General features: G+C 37.6%; 1 protein-coding gene across 2 annotated transcripts; it reads left to right on the forward strand.

Annotated features, from left to right (window-relative positions):
• The first annotated feature begins 6,418 nt into the window (after positions 1–6,418).
• Positions 6,419–15,447, forward strand: LOC114141155 (homeobox protein engrailed-1-B-like). Of its 2 annotated transcripts, none has more exons than XM_028011622.1 (2): positions 6,419–7,261; positions 12,171–15,447. In XM_028011622.1, exons 1-2 carry the CDS (start codon positions 6,727–6,729, stop codon positions 12,500–12,502), a joined length of 867 nt encoding a protein of 288 aa, XP_027867423.1. In that variant the 5' UTR covers positions 6,419–6,726; the 3' UTR covers positions 12,503–15,447. The 2 variants fall into 2 exon arrangements, with proteins under 2 accessions (XP_027867423.1, XP_027867424.1); XM_028011623.1 differs by having other exon boundaries at positions 6,420–7,261; positions 12,183–15,447.
• Positions 15,448–16,031: the final 584 nt, after the last annotated feature.

Raw genomic sequence — 16,031 nt, forward strand, 5'->3', positions numbered from 1 at the left:
TCATCAGATTCACTTTTCCTCTCAGAAACGATTGGAGACCAATTTCTTCATTAGAGCAACAATGTGGCGCAGCTCAGATTGGGAACTCTGCAAAGCGCCTGCATTGATTTAATTCACCAATTGCCAGATGGAGGCCATTTATCACCACTTTAAGCTTTCCCAAACTTCTCGACGAGACGTAATAAGACTTCGGAGCAATCTGTCGCCACCTCTCATTAGGACGCTAAAGAGAGCCCCCCCAAAGCTTAATTATTCATCTGCATTAATATCCCTTCAATTATTAGCGATAAGGTAAGTGTGTATGTGTGTGTGAGGGCCAAAGATCAGCCTGGCGTTACCTCAGCCTCCCTCCTGATTAATGGATGAGGGAGAGGAGCTGTTCATGTATTATTACTGCAGAGAGCCGGGACCTTGGAGAGAGATACAGACAGAGGGGGACAAAGAAAGAGAAGGAGCAAACCCAGTGAATAATAATTGCTGTTTGGTATGCATACATGTCCTCTACACATTGGTGGCATTTCAATATCGTTTATGTGCAAAATGATGGGGCCCAGCGCCTAAAAGTGGGATGACTTATTGTTTGTGAAATCTATTCATGGCTTGTCACCTGTGAACACAAATCTATTCAAAATGACACCTGTGGTGCAAAGTTACTATAAGAAAGAGAATAAAACTGGTTCATTTACTGTTTTAAGCACGGCACTCCTCATTAAGATTTCCTTACTTATCCACATTTTTATTGGTTGGTTTAGATCTTCAAGACAGTTTGGCATTAAAATCAGCAATTTAAACCAATAAAAATAATTTCTTTTGTCACTTTGTACAATTTTTTCTACAGAGGCAGAAATGTCAGTGAATCCCCAAAGACGCCATCTATAATATTAGATGGCCATTAGTCTCACTTTTTAAATCTGTTTTACTGTTGTAGTACGCCCTCTTGTGGTAATATAAAGAAGTACAATATTTGTTTACATTTGAGGAAGATTTTAACCTGTTCTTTTTTTATTTTTATTGGGCTTAATTAAATCCTAATTAAGTTCACACACATTTCTAACCAATTCTCCCTACAGACCGTCATGGCCAGCATTACGACATTTGGACTGATGACAAATATAAGTCCTATTTTTATGTGTACAAGTGCTGAAAGCTGCACGACTGTCATTTGAGTTTGAAATATCATTAAAATACAGCGCAATAATTTTACAATGATAAGAAAAGTGGTAAATTGCAAATAAATTATTAACTTGTTGCACAAGAAATGTATTTTTCAAATGAAATCTTTATTAAACCAAACTGAAAGTTAAACACAAATCCAACCTGACATAGTATAGTATAATTCTCCAGCCTATATCAACACACTGCTGATCATTTATAATTTAAGCTACACACTGGTCTCCATACTAACTGGTTTATATGGTAAAGCAACACAAAAGTGACACAAGGAAAGTTTCTTTTAATAAATGTAACTGAAGTCTTGTTTAAACTTACACTGCAAGGTGCTCAGACTGCTTAAAAGCTTAATAATAATACAGCTAATAATGTCCATGTTGGAGTCACAACAAGAGAAATCTGATCAATAAATCTGTTGCAAGTATTGACTGATTATAGTAATGACTAATGCTTTGTCAGGCTAACGAGATTTTATGTCATTTTTCCTACCTATTTTTCCTTCTTCAGATAACAGGACAAATTGTTTACACATGCATGCATTCATGCAGCATATTTACATGCAGGATTTATGTCACTTTTTTGAGCCAAACCGGATGAGAGTTGCTTCGGCATCAAGTCAAGAGCTTGGTCTGTTTGGATAACCATTTTCTCTGAAATGCTGGACAAAGAGAACAAAAATACTATCGTTAAAATGTTTCTACAAAACATTTTATGTTTTATTCACCTTACAATGTTGTAAATATAAGACAGGAATTAACATTTTCTAAATCTGGCTATAAATTTTATAAAAATAAATATATTTTAGGAAATGAAATTTCTATCCAAGGTTATTTTTCATCTATTTGATTTATTTTTTCCCCTGTTTCTCTATATTTGTAATGTGGTGGAAAAAACTTTATGGAGCATTCCTTTAGCCTTGTATTTCAGTGAATAAATTGTATTTAAGGTGCATTGGTCCGTTTGTATAATTGAGAAGTATCTTAATGTAATGTACAAATCATGCAGCAGAAGCATTTAAGTTAAAACTAAGGTGCATATGAAACTAAAATGCATGAGATGAACATTATTTTTGTTTAATTATACAAGATGTGGAAAAAGTTAAATATTTCTCAATAAAATAGGTGTGATGAGCAGTTTAAATAAAAAGATTTGTGTAACTTACTTCTTGGTCTCTTGTTATTGTACAAATTTGATTCCACTGTAATTTAAAAATTTGTTTGATTTTTTAGCAACTTTTCTTAAGAAGATACTTTAAATTTACTTGCAACATAACTTTAGCAATAGTATAAAGCTCTGAAGTGAAATGCTGGTCTCCAAAAATCTCCACTCAGACACTAGGTGGCGCTAAAGTTACACAAATGCTCTTCAATTTTACTCTAACATGATATTTTACATATTCAGTTAACAAATGTCATGATATCCTTTTTTTCATCAAATAGGGGAAAATCCTTAAACTGATGGTAACTAAATATAATAATTTTTGTTCCTAATGTTAAACTTCTGAATTAATGAAATGTGTGTTTTTGTCTTCGTAATAACAAACAACTGTTTATCACAGACGCCATTTTTTTCCACTCCACTATGTATTGGGTTAAATAAAATCTTCTGCTTACTCTGAGCTGGAGAATAATTGATAATATTGACAGAAAGTATATTGTGTCACTTCTAAATTGTAAAGATGTTCAAATTCCAGGTATAAATCACTACATAATGAATGATTTAAAAAAAATAGTGTAGTATGTAAATATATGATTGTTGAACTTCTGAATGAGAAGAACAGGAAGTGCTTTTATTCTGATATTTTCAACCAGAAGTGTCCTTGTGACATCACAGCAAACTTCACAGAGAAAAAAATCTGAGGTATTAATTAATATTTTTGCTACTCGAGTCAGAGTGTGAAATTTGAATTGCTGGTTCATATAGAAGAGGATGAACAGATGAGATCAAAATGCGACATTTTGGCAATAATGTAGAAAAATTACGTGGCACATCACTACCACCACTGTAAAAACATGGTGAGACAACAATAATATTTTATGTACTTTCTAGGCAACATATATTGCAGTAATTTTAGCCCTTTTTATTTATTCATTCATTTATTGCTTAGGCTACACACAAAAAATAAAAGTTACTGTTTGTTAATCAATTACTTTTTTTAATTCATTTTCTTTTTATAAGAATTTTAAATACAAAAGGATTAATAAGTAGAAATGCCTAGAAAAGGATGTTTTACTGCACATTTACTGCCTCCTACCGTTCAGATCAGGAAATAACTTTTTACAGGTCGCACCTGTTCTCCACTAGGTGGCAGCAAAAGCACACGGCTAACAACTGAAGCCGTTTCACAACTTCCCACTAAGTTATCTCACCTACATGTGTCATCTGGAGCAATTTGTAAAGTCTTAGTTCATTTGAAGATTGAGTCCAAGCAACTTAAGACAAAAAAGGTAATAAAAATGACAGTGTAACGATATAACACAGAGCACAACACGATGCAAGGTGATCATAAAACAGTAAGGAAAAAGAAATACGCGCAAATTATAGGTGTAAGAGTGTAATTTATCATTTACATATCTAAAGAAAGTAAATGCTTTCCCTGCATAATTAATTATAGTGGATTTTTTTAGTTGATAAGAATTATTTTACCTTATTCTTAGTGTGTTTGAATTTACGCCTTTTTATAGAGCTTATGGGTTTATTTGTTTTAATTAAAATGCTGTTTATGTATGAAAAGTGGGGAAAATGTTAGTGCGAATGTGATTATTCGCAAATATTAGACGTGAAACTTGAAATCAACACAATGAAGAAGCGAAGACTTAATATATTTATTTAACTTTTGAAGAACTGTCAGATCTTAGAGACAGTACCCAACAATACTTTTCTTTTTGTCGAAGCCTGCTTGTGTGCAAACTAAATCTGCTTCGCTATGCAAATAAAAATATGTTCATATTATTATTCTAATGTATGTTTTTGAATTAAAAGCTTAATTTTGAAGCGGAAAACGCAGTCCTGTGTAGCTGTTCAGCTTCTTTACAACCAGAGGTGTGTGTGGGTGTGTGTGAGAGAGAGAGTGTGTACTGAAGCACCTCGACTTTATGGGCTACTCAATAAAAGCGCGGCTGCGATCCGTCAGTGCATTTATCATCCTATTACGGCGACAAATCCGGCTCCCAGTACATGAAAGGTAAAATGAATCACCAACGTTAAGCCGTCAATAAAGTCATTTCTGTAAATGGTGTCTCTGAGGGCCCCCGCTATTATTCAACAAGCTTTATCAGCACCTTGGAAATTACGTGGCTTGTAGCGCGGCCCCTGCTTCACTTTGATTAAGGGCCCTGCCAGGCGGCGGTGACAGCGCTGGTGACTCGGGTTTTATTCAGGCCGCTCCCCGTGATGAGCACCGAGCGGACCGGGCGGAGGGAGGACTAATTAAAAGCTATAAATTATCTTCAGTGGCCCCTCTCATGCAGGCCCCTCTTTGCGGCGCCAGATAAGAGCAGACTGAGAGCTCATTTAGTCACAAAGGCGCTGCGGCTAAAACAGCACATTGATACTGTCCTAATTGGAATTTAATTAAGTAGCCAGAGCTTCCCAGTCCGGCCTGTGGGATGAAGATTTCACCGCGCCACTGTTAACCATCAACGCGTCCCCACTTTCCTCCTGTCGCCATTATGATTAGAAATATTATCATTATTACTTGAAATCACTAATTGCAGAGCTTGATGGCCATTTTATTAATATGAAAGAGATTTAACTACATTTCAGGCCCCGCTGCAAGCCGCGCTTGCAGTTTCACTTTGTGTTCACGTCATAAAGCACACTGTAAACGGCTTCGCCCACTTCGCGTCCACGCCATTTCGTACTTCCCTACCTCCATTTCGTACCGGAGAGCGTTTTCTTGCCAAGTCTGCCTGTTCTAGCTTGGGTTTCTCTTCCGGCGTACAAAACTGTTAAAAGAGAAAAGCAAAAACAGCGCTATGACAGGCTGCTCAGTAGGAGACCTGAGAGCTGTCATAACCCCAGTTGTGCTGAAGGAAACGTGTTATAATTGAAAAATGTGAGCAGCCTAGTTAAAAATACAACGTTATGATTCACAAAATAAATAGATAAATACATATACCACAGTGTCCTGGGTGTTGAACTTGCATTTTGCTTAGTTGTTGATGATGCAGTTGGATTAGAAACAAACCCTTTCATAACCATAAACCACTGCGTATAAGTTTTTAGCTCTTTCATTTTTTATGGCGAACATAAAAAAACTCAAATTTCACGTGTAAGTAGATTTTTTTGTTTATTATTTTCTGACATCTTTGCTTGAACTGTGTTTTGCATTTCCAGGTGTTTGTTCTGAATGACCAGCTGAATCTTAGGACCCCTGGTCAACACCATAAACCTATTTGCTTATCAGTAAAGTATAGGTAAAATATGGTAAAAATGTTTTCCTTAATCTACGCGCATTTTGCAAATTAATAACAGACGCCTCCATTTCACAACTGCTTATTAAGTTTTGATCGTTTAGTACATTGAAAGCACAATATGGGGCAAAAATGGGGCAAAATGACGAAGTGTAGTAAACTTTCGGTTTTACATTTGTAAATATTCATTCTAAACAAATTTGCTGGGTTTCTGCCGTAAATAACAAATAACATGGCTGTCATGTTATAACATAACAGCCATGTTATTTAACATGGCTAAATAAATAAATAACATGGCTGAACAAATTTAGAATTTTCCTTTTCGTAAATGTTTTACACCCTAAACACATTTCTCTCCTATTTCGTACTAAAATCCTAAAGTTTATTTGCGCATTTAAACATTTCTAACTTGTAGCCCAAAATAGCCAAACTGTGAAATAGCTCAATTTAACAAATGCAGGTAACTTCTTGGTTGGCACACATACGTCTAATTTAAAAAAAAAAAAAAAAACACCCAGGACTCAAATATTAATAATAAATATAATATGGATCATGTGAAGCTGGCTGTTGGAATCAAAGGTAAAAGCTGCTTTTGCCTCTTTGTTCCATTTATTATCGTGGCTGCTTCGCTCTTGTTTTTGTTTTGCTGTGTACATGCACGTGCACGTGCTTTTCTCCAATATCGATCACCTCCGTGATGCAGGCGCGCGCGTGCCAGCTTCATGAAGCGTTCGGATCCCTGATTGGTCGTCGTAAGCCGTGACAGGGACGATCGGAGCATCTGATTGGTGTGTTGCACGTGTGTGCGCGCACTGGTGTAACGCGGCGGAGTAGCACACGGGGGTTTGGACAGGGGGATCTGATTTTAGGAGAGTTTGAAGAGCGAATACAGAGATATTATGCTGCACCGTGGAGAAGCACAGGCACTGGTTGTTGTGGAGCTGATGGTTATGCCAAGCTTCCGGAGGTTTTTAGGAGACATGCTGCCGCTGTAGTTGATGTTATAATAGAAACCAGGCGTTTGCTCTATGAGAGAGGCTTGTTTTTTGTATTGAACTGGATACCGAAGTGAGGAGGGAGAGCGAGCAACAAGTGGAATCTGGTGTGGAGAGGCTGAGATTTCTCACCATCACCAGCTGTTATGGAAGAGCACAAGGAGCCCAGCAGCGGCCGGGACTCGACCGAGGACGAGAGCATGTCCCTGTCGCCGAACCTCCCATCCCCTGCCATGATCCTACCCCATCCGGCCGCGCAGCAGGCCCACAGAACCACGAACTTTTTCATCGACAACATCCTCCGGCCGGACTTCGGCTGCAGGAAGGAGCCGAGCTACCGCGAGCGCAGCCAGACGCCGGGCAGGGAGAACGTGAACCCGCTGGGAGCGAGGCCGCCGCACGCCGGCAGCCTCTGCCTGGACTCCAACTGCAGCAGCGACAGCGCCTCCTCCTCGCCCTCCTCGTCCTCCTCCACGTCCTCGTCGCCCGCGTCCAAGCAAAGCTCGTCGAAGCCCGGCGAGGCGGCCAGCAACGGGGCCGGCAGATACGCGGACAGTCCGTCGTCGATTGTGGTTGTGAGCGGCAGCAATGGAGGCTCTTCAGCGGGAATGAAGGAGAGCCAGCCGCTGCTGTGGCCCGCCTGGGTTTACTGTACGCGCTACTCGGACCGGCCCTCATCTGGTAAGGCGCTAGTAGTCCCCGAAATACACCGAGCAGGGTGTCTCTTCTTCTCTACACCAGGATTAAATTAACTCACCTCAGAGCTGCAAACATGTTTACGAAAGAAAAACAACTTTTTTTTTCGTTATTATTATTGTTATTGCTTTATTAAAAAGTAAAGCAACTTTTGCCTGTTTATAAAACTAGTATCGACACTGCTGAACGTAAAAACGAATAGGATTATGCAATGACTTAATTATATTAAATCAGTTTTAAAGAGAAGAAAAGCCACTAATTTAACCCCAAAGCAACAGATTACATTTATTTTTACATCCGTTTCATTCGCCTTTGTTTACACTGCTCCAGTATCTGAATGTTTGAAGGTTGAATTAAATGTATGATTAAAAAAAAGTAAATAAAATAAAATAAAAAACACATCATATAGAATCAAACAAATCTGCCATATTATAAATAAATAATGCTGGACATTAACAAAATATTAGACTATATATGTTAATGAGTACAGTATAACGAGAGCTATTCTACGACGGGTCTTCCCGTTTTTTAACACATTTTTAACAAATGTGTTTACAATATATACTTTTTAATGCTCTACAATCCTGCAGCGACATATTTGACTGCAGTACTTTGGTCTGATTTTGGTTTAATGGAATAAAAAAGGGAACACTATACTGAGAAGAGTCAGTATAGTAACCCCGTCTTTGTTTTAGCTTGCAAAAGAAAACAAAACATTACTTAAGTCGGCTAAAAATAATGTGATTTTACTTTTTAGTGTATATTATGAGGGTTTGGAGGCGATCTTTATTGTCATTTTGTAAATAAAATACCATAAATACAAGCCGCTGGACTTAATCAAATCGCGACCGAATGTAATCTGGAAAGACAAAAACATAAAGCTTAAGTAAAACTTATATTATGTATGCTGTTGCAATTTTTTTTAATTATAACGTTTCAGGCTTCAAATGATCTTTTTTTCATCATGCTGTACTGATGTTATAGTAAGAGGGGGCCTTGCCATACAAACTTACGTTCCGCATTGTGCAGGATAAATAACATCAGAGGTTCGCCTTTATGGTTCAAATGGGGATTCATGTGTCTTATCAGGCTTGTGCATTTCTCATGTTTAACAGCGCGGCTCTCAAATATCAGCTGATATTTCAATGCACGCAGCCACCCAGTGTGACCGTGCCTCAGGTACAGGCTAATTTACTTCCATCTTTTCCTGCTTACGTGAGTCTGCTGCCATTGTTTATATAGGATGTTTGAAGGAAAAATGGAGTCAAAACCGACTGACTTCGCTGCAACTGAGGCTGAGCGGCGTGTTTCTTAAAGCCGAAGTGTGTCAGTGTTGTATGTAGGTCTTTTTATACAATTTATCACGTATTTATATCATCCACATGGACATTTTATCAGGTTTTTGGACTAGTTACAAACTTGTTTATTTGAGTGTTTGCTCTAGGATACATTGCCGCGCTTGTTCTGATCTGATTGGCTCACTTCTCTCCTTTATTCACTCGTTACTGCAGATGTTATTAATTAGTAATTAGTATCAGCATATGCATGACTTCATGGCCTTAAAGGGCCACAAGCTTTTAAGCCGGCGCAAGATAATATGCCGCTAGGGTTTAAAAAAATATATTTTACCAAGATTAAGGCCTAAATACAAAATGACAAGTAAAATTCTTAATCTTTTAAATTGTGACTGGGAAATTAAGAAGCCCTCGCTGTACTTGTTAAATTAATTTTCTTCTTTTTTTCATATTTTTGTAATAATGCCATATTGCTCTGTTTGCAGATAACTTCTACTGCCCGTGTTTATCTGTATACGTTGCATTTATTATCTTTAACAGTACAACTCGTATCAGCGATCACTTTAATGTAAATTGCTATTCAGAAGGCTCATTTAGATGCACATATTCTCGATACTGTCGTATTTTAGACATGGTGGCGTTTGAGGGAAAACTGGAGTCAAAATCCACGTACTTCGTTTCATTCGAGGCTGGCCGGCGGGTTCCTCTGTTTTAAGAGATGAAGTGCGTCCGTAATGTAACTCAATACCTATTTATACTTTCACACGTATTTTCAGCGTTTATGTATATATATATATATATATATAAAAGCATTTTTGTAGTAGTTAAACCACATTGTAGCTGTTTTTTTTTTTTTTGCGGAGGTTCTCTCCAGAATTACCACGAATTGAAGTATAGGTGCGCGTAATCTCATTGGCTCATTTCTCTCCCTTGTTTATATTTAACGCAGCTGTTATTAATCCTTAATTAGTATCCTTTCATGGATGGCCTTATAGTCTTAAAGGGGCATGCACTTTTATTCTGCCACAAGATAATAGGAGCATTTAAACCAGATTTAACTTAAGTATAATTTCACTAAATTATCTTCAGAATATTTTAAAATGCAATTATTTCAGTTGAGTAAAAAGGGTAATCAGTACTGTTTTTAAATATTTTATGTTGATGGAAACACCAGAAGGTTCATTGGGTTTCTGCTGATACACAATAATTTTTTTTCATCTTTACCAGCGCGGGTCACATTTATCAGCCTCTATATTAATGCACATTGTTATCCAGAGTTCCAGTTTAGCCGTATCTATTCATGTTTGAGTGTCAGTATTGTTACTGTTTATGTGTGGACGTTTCAGAGGAAACTGAAGTCAAATCCGATTTATTTCTCTTCATTTTGAGCTGGGCGGCGGGTTCCTCCTATCTACGCGCAGTTAGAGTCTGCGTGCATTTCCACATAAAACTTTTACATTGTTTTTACGACCCAAAACCCATTTCTGATGTGTGTTTTGTTGTTTATGAATTTAGAAAAAAAAATCTAAAGCTCCTAAATTCAAAAAAAGAAAGAAAGAAAGAAATAAGATATTTTTTACAATGAATATTTTTTCATATGTTCCCGAAGGAGACAGAAAGTAGCAATAAAAACGTTTTTTTGTTGTTGTTTTTTTTTTTTAAATAAAAAATGAATAAGTAAATAAATAAATGAAGAAAACGTAACTGATGACTCAGACATCTCCAACGTGTTTGGTACAAATTAAAATTCAAGGAATGATTCAGCAACGTGCTGTTCATTGTAACAAAGTTGCTGAAAGCGACAGCGGTGAAATGTTACAACCTGCCTCATAGGCGGGGCAAGTTGTAACAGATTTAGCTGCAAAGCGTCCTAAGATGCTGTATCTGAATGTAATTCATTCAATACAAATCCATCTACAAACGATGACTGGACGCTGTTTTGGGCTTTTAATTATTTATCAAGCGTTGACAGTGCAGGAGGTAGGTAGACACTATATGTATGAATCCATTGCTTTTCATCTGTGATGCCATAATTGAACATTTTCAAACAAATTTTCCAAAACTCATTCGATTTAGCTGATTTTCATTCATTTTCACCCATTTTTATCTATACTGATTAATAATTCCTCCTTCATTTTTTATTCAAATTCACTATTATATTATTTTATTTACTTCATACTGTTTACTTTTGGATCTCCCATTCAGTGAAATAAATTGTAATACACACACACACACACACACACACACACACATATATATTATATTTTATATAAAATTTTACAGGATTCGGAGTCAAACATGCAGCGCAACATTTTCAAACTCTGTACATCAAATATAAAAATATTTTTAAAAATAAATAAATAAATACTGTGCAAATCTGTACCTTAAGAAAATTGCAAATGGTGGAAATTTTAAACTTGTTCTCCAAATGACTGGAAGTGCACACCGCTCTGTGATACATTGATCTTTCCAAATAAAAGCACAATGTTGCACAACAGAACTGGAACACAACAAATAGCTCTATTCACAGCAGTTTATACCACATTTTATTAAGTAATTATATATAACAACTTACATTCAGATGTGGGTAGTGTGTTAGTAGTGCAGTATTGGCGATCAGGTCTGGCTTTGGAGGAAGTTGTCCTCTGGGCTAGAACCAGTTTGGTGGCCTGCTCATCATGTTTTTATTTGATTTTTTAATGCATTCAAGTTAGTTGAGTTATATGTAGCTTAACTGTAATATTATTAGGCCTTGTCCCTTTTTAAAAATTTACAAAAGAAAAAAAGAATTTCTTCATTTGTCTATATCTACTGAAAAAAGGACCCAAAACATTGTAGAAACTACAGAGGTCAGAAGCTGAGACAAAAACAAAGTAGGGGTGAAGAGCATTTTTAGTGGTTGCTGTTTCACATAGTGGAGTGGAAGGGAAATTACCGAACTGTTTTCATATTGCTTCATTTAAAAAACAAGTCAAACGAGCCCACACAGTGCCAGACTCAAACCACACTCACACTTTACTACACATTGCATCAAGAGATGGTAAGCAGGAGCTCCTCTAGAAAGTTTTTGTAAGGGTTACTGACATGGAGCAAACAACATTTCAGGACCTTAGAAGTGAGATCAGATGATAAATAATACACCTGTTTTTAAAACAACCAGTCTAAATTAGTATTTTTAGCTACACATACAAAAAGTAAGGCATTTTGATAACTTTGTATGCTTTTTTAGGCCCTGTGTCAGCTGCACCTATCCATGTGATGATGGTATGAAAAGAGGGTGGGGCCGTGTGTGAGTGATATTCAAATAGTAGCACAAGAAAGAACAGAAAATATTAACATGGATCAAAATAAATACTGCTATAACTTAAAGGAGCCACTTTGCCTTTGAAATTTATGCCACCACTGCAGGTGAAAAATTGTTGCCAGTTATTTTAACAGTAAACTATTTACAGTGTAACTTCTCTCTCTCTTTATCAGCTAAAATACTATTAGAAAAAATAACTCCCTTTCACTAGAATACCTTCAACGGAGGCACATTCAGCAGATAATTAAGGCTGTGGTGTCCAGCCGTAGAATAAATATTTTTATTCCCCTTGTTGTTTCCACGCCAGGCCCAAGGACACGGAAACTGAAGAAGAAGAAGAACAGCAAGGAGGACAAGCGGCCCAGGACGGCGTTCACGGCTGAGCAGCTGCAGAGACTCAAAACCGAGTTCCAGGCCAACCGGTACATAACGGAGCAGAGGAGACAGTCCCTCGCCCAGGAACTGAACCTGAACGAGTCCCAGATCAAAATCTGGTTCCAGAACAAGAGGGCCAAGATTAAAAAGGCCAGCGGCTACAAGAACGGCCTAGCGCTGCAGCTTATGGCGCAGGGACTGTACAACCACTCAACGACCACCGTGCAGGAGGAGAAGGAGGAGAGCGAGTGAGCGCCCCCCGCCCCCGCCGGACACTTCCCTACTCAGGGGCTGGCTGACTCTGGACTCATGGAGATAAAGAAAAAAACTGAACTGGAAATGGGGGGATCGCTATTTAAAAACACAGATTTCTGTTTATGGTAACAGTATATGGACATAATTATATACAAAAAAAAAAAAAAATTGAACGACCGTTATTAAAATTTATATAGCCACACAGTTATCATGTTGTATACATTACTGCATATTGGATTCCAGGCTCATTTTCAATCTGCCATTTATTATTTTTTTTATTTTAATTTTAAATTTTTAGGGATGTGTGACTTTCTAGGTTGTCGTGCTCTCCTCGTCCTTCATGTCTGCGCCATATTCTCCTTCAACAAACCAGTCCGCCGGACTCAGCCAAGCCAAAGATTTTTACTATGTTCACATGTAGTCTGAAATAAAACAGAAAAAAAGAGCAAGATACAATGGACTAATTTAGCATTTTTTTATTATTGCTTTACTTTTAATTATATTTGATGTCATAAAAACATAAATCAAGTTTTTTCCCTAATTTTCTCCAACTACAATCTAAACTTTAACCTCTGCTATTATTTAACAACAATCATTTTCATTAGGATTGATACCTAAGAGAGCTTTTGGTGAGAAACGAAGTACACACACACACACACACACACACTGTTGAGGTACAGTTCCTGTTTCCCTGCCTGTCTGGATACCGTTTCACCCATTAAACTATTCTGGTCATTTACAAGTTTTCCCATTGCTGCTGCTGCTGCTGCATTTTCACTCCTCGCTGAGCTTTGACCTGCTTGGTGTTCACCACAGAGGCCTTGTTCTTGTCATCGTTGCAGTGAAATATTTCTCTCTGTGATACGTTGCTTTTTTTTTTTTTTTGGTTTTCGCTTGTTTGGGCCTGCATAAACCCCTCAGGTAGAGGTTTATAGAGGCTGGCTGTGACCATGGAGGGTGTGTGTGTGTGTGTGTGTGTGTTTCTGGGCGCCGCACTCTGGAGGGTATTGGTAGCAGACAAACTTAACCCCTCAAATAAGAAAATATCCAAATGAGACAGAAAAAGACTTCGTCTCCTGTCCGAACATCTAAATATGGTTTAAAAGTTTATGTTTTTTGTTGTAAACAAACCTGATTTTAAACATGTTTGTTCAGGTAAAATTTGGGCAAAGCTGATGTATGAGCTCCAAAGTCACATTTTTATTTTTCCTACATTGAGTCAATGATGGGCCGTGCTCAAACTGCTGCATGGATGAGTGGAGCATCCGGAGCAAAGGTTGTGAAAATAGCCGAGAAAATTAAGAAATACTGATGTAATTAAAAGAAAAGTTAGGGCTTCTCAAGTAAAAACTAGGTGACCGTTTATAGAATATATATATATAAAAAAAAAAAACAGAAACACAAGAGCTACCAATTTATTTGCCTTCTGTTTGGTATCTTGTAACATGTTATTATTTTAGGCATTTTTGTTCCGACTAAATTTAGTCAGAACAAGAATTTAGATCAAATTTACATTTCAACATGGCTACCTTATTATGTACATTAAAACTTGCTTAATTCGGTGTGGCATAGACTCCACAAGCCATCAAAAACATCTTTTGGAGTATTTGGTTCGTTTTATAATAATAGCATCATGTAGTTGCTGTGAATTTGTCAGCTACACTATGGTTTATCCATGTTTTCATGTTGTTTATGCCAAAGTCTGACTACCATGTGAAAACAACAAAGCAGTCGTCATTTTCCCCAACCTTTCATTGTCCAATTTTGGTATGGCTTTCTGAATCACCGCCTCAGTTTCCTGTTCTTAGTGTGGTCGTCTGCAGCTGTAGCTCATCTGCTTTAAGGTTTAACCAGTTGTCCGTTCAGAGATTGGCATCCCACATTCCTTGGTTTTATAAAATCTTTCAATGACTGTCGCATTTCTATTCTCTCAAGCAGTTATCAAAGAAGTCCTTTTCATTCACAGAGCTGGATGTTTTCTCTTTTTGGACCATCCTCTATAAATCTGAGCGATATACAGAATCAGCAGTTTCTGAAATACTCATTCGGTCTAGTTTTCTGTTGTATGGTAGAAAAAGTAGGTGTCCCACGCTCTTGGGTGGTGTGTTAATGTTTTAGAGGTCTTTGTTGTGAAAAAAATAGATTCAATGAGATGTCTGAGATAAAAAGGCCATAAAAATATTGTCCAGGTTTTGGGGAAAAGTGTGAGATTATGTCGAAATTGTATGCGCTTCATTCAAAAACAACCCAAAATGGGAGAAAAACAGACCTCCCCAACCCCCTTGCTGTTGAGGAATGTGCCATAAGTCTCATTCTGACATAAATTTGTCAAAAGTTGTTTTTTTTATGACAGGAAAACTGGGTGATCATCTAGATTAGCTTCATCAGTTTTAACAGGAAAAACTACCTTCTTATTCTGCAATATTCTTCCTAAAAGGAAGAGAAAAATGCAGTGTAGGCTAAGACTGTTGATCAAATGACACCAAAAATGACCCAAAAATAAAAGATGCCACTTTGAGTTGTGTTAGTTTATCAATATCAGGCTGACTGCAGCATCACTGCCAGCACATTCCTATCATTTCTGCTTGTCGCATACTTTTAATTCAACTGATCTCGGCTCAGTTTTATTTAATTAAGCGCTAACGAGGCAGTGAGGGTCTGCAGCGGAGGAGTTCACGGCCTCTGCGTTTCAGGCTTTTTTATTTTAATTATTTGTGTTCTGATCTTCCTCACGGAGCCGAGGGTTAACAAGCGTAGTCTGTGGCGGGTGGCTGTAATTGATTTCAGGGACGGACTAAATGGTTCATAGGCAGGTTCAATCCTGTGATTTTAAGAATTTATCTGAAAATCTGTTTATTATTTTGCCATCCATTCACGTCAAGGCACTTAGAAACCAACAGACATTATAACAGCTTAACATAAACGTATTTGCTGGTGACTGATTTATTGTTTTGGCTTCATTCATTCTTTGTTTCCAGAAAGCAGCAGTGGATGTTTCTACATGCACACACATTTGATGCTTATATTTTAGCCTTTAATAAGCCTCAACATGCCTGCAGCACATGGAAACCTCCAGAGGTCCATGAAGGACTTAGGCCTAATTTGATACCACTGTTCAGCAACATATTTGAATATTCATAGGACTTAATTTTACTTGGACACCACCTAATTCATCCTTTATTGATTATGCATCACAAAACATTATCTCATGAGTAATATTCTCAATTTCTGCACAAGGAGAAAGAAGATGTAACTTCATTTTAATGCACTCTAGGAATTAAAGGAAAGGAGGTTATGTTTAGAAAACACACACACACACACACACATCCCTAATGTGATTCTGAATGCAGCCTCTGCGGCCATCTGGCCTGCATGTGTGAACAGAGGTGGCGAGAGCGCCTCGCTCTTCACGGTCAGCTAACCCTGTAGCTCTAATATTATCATGATAGTCCCATTCCCCCGCTGTGAATGCGGAAGAGGCTCTTATGACAGTGTATTTAAAATTCATACAATTATGAAACAGCGG

Source organism: Xiphophorus couchianus, chromosome 24, assembly GCF_001444195.1.
Source record: "Xiphophorus couchianus chromosome 24, X_couchianus-1.0, whole genome shotgun sequence".
In the NCBI taxonomy this organism is placed as follows: domain Eukaryota; kingdom Metazoa; phylum Chordata; class Actinopteri; order Cyprinodontiformes; family Poeciliidae; genus Xiphophorus; species Xiphophorus couchianus.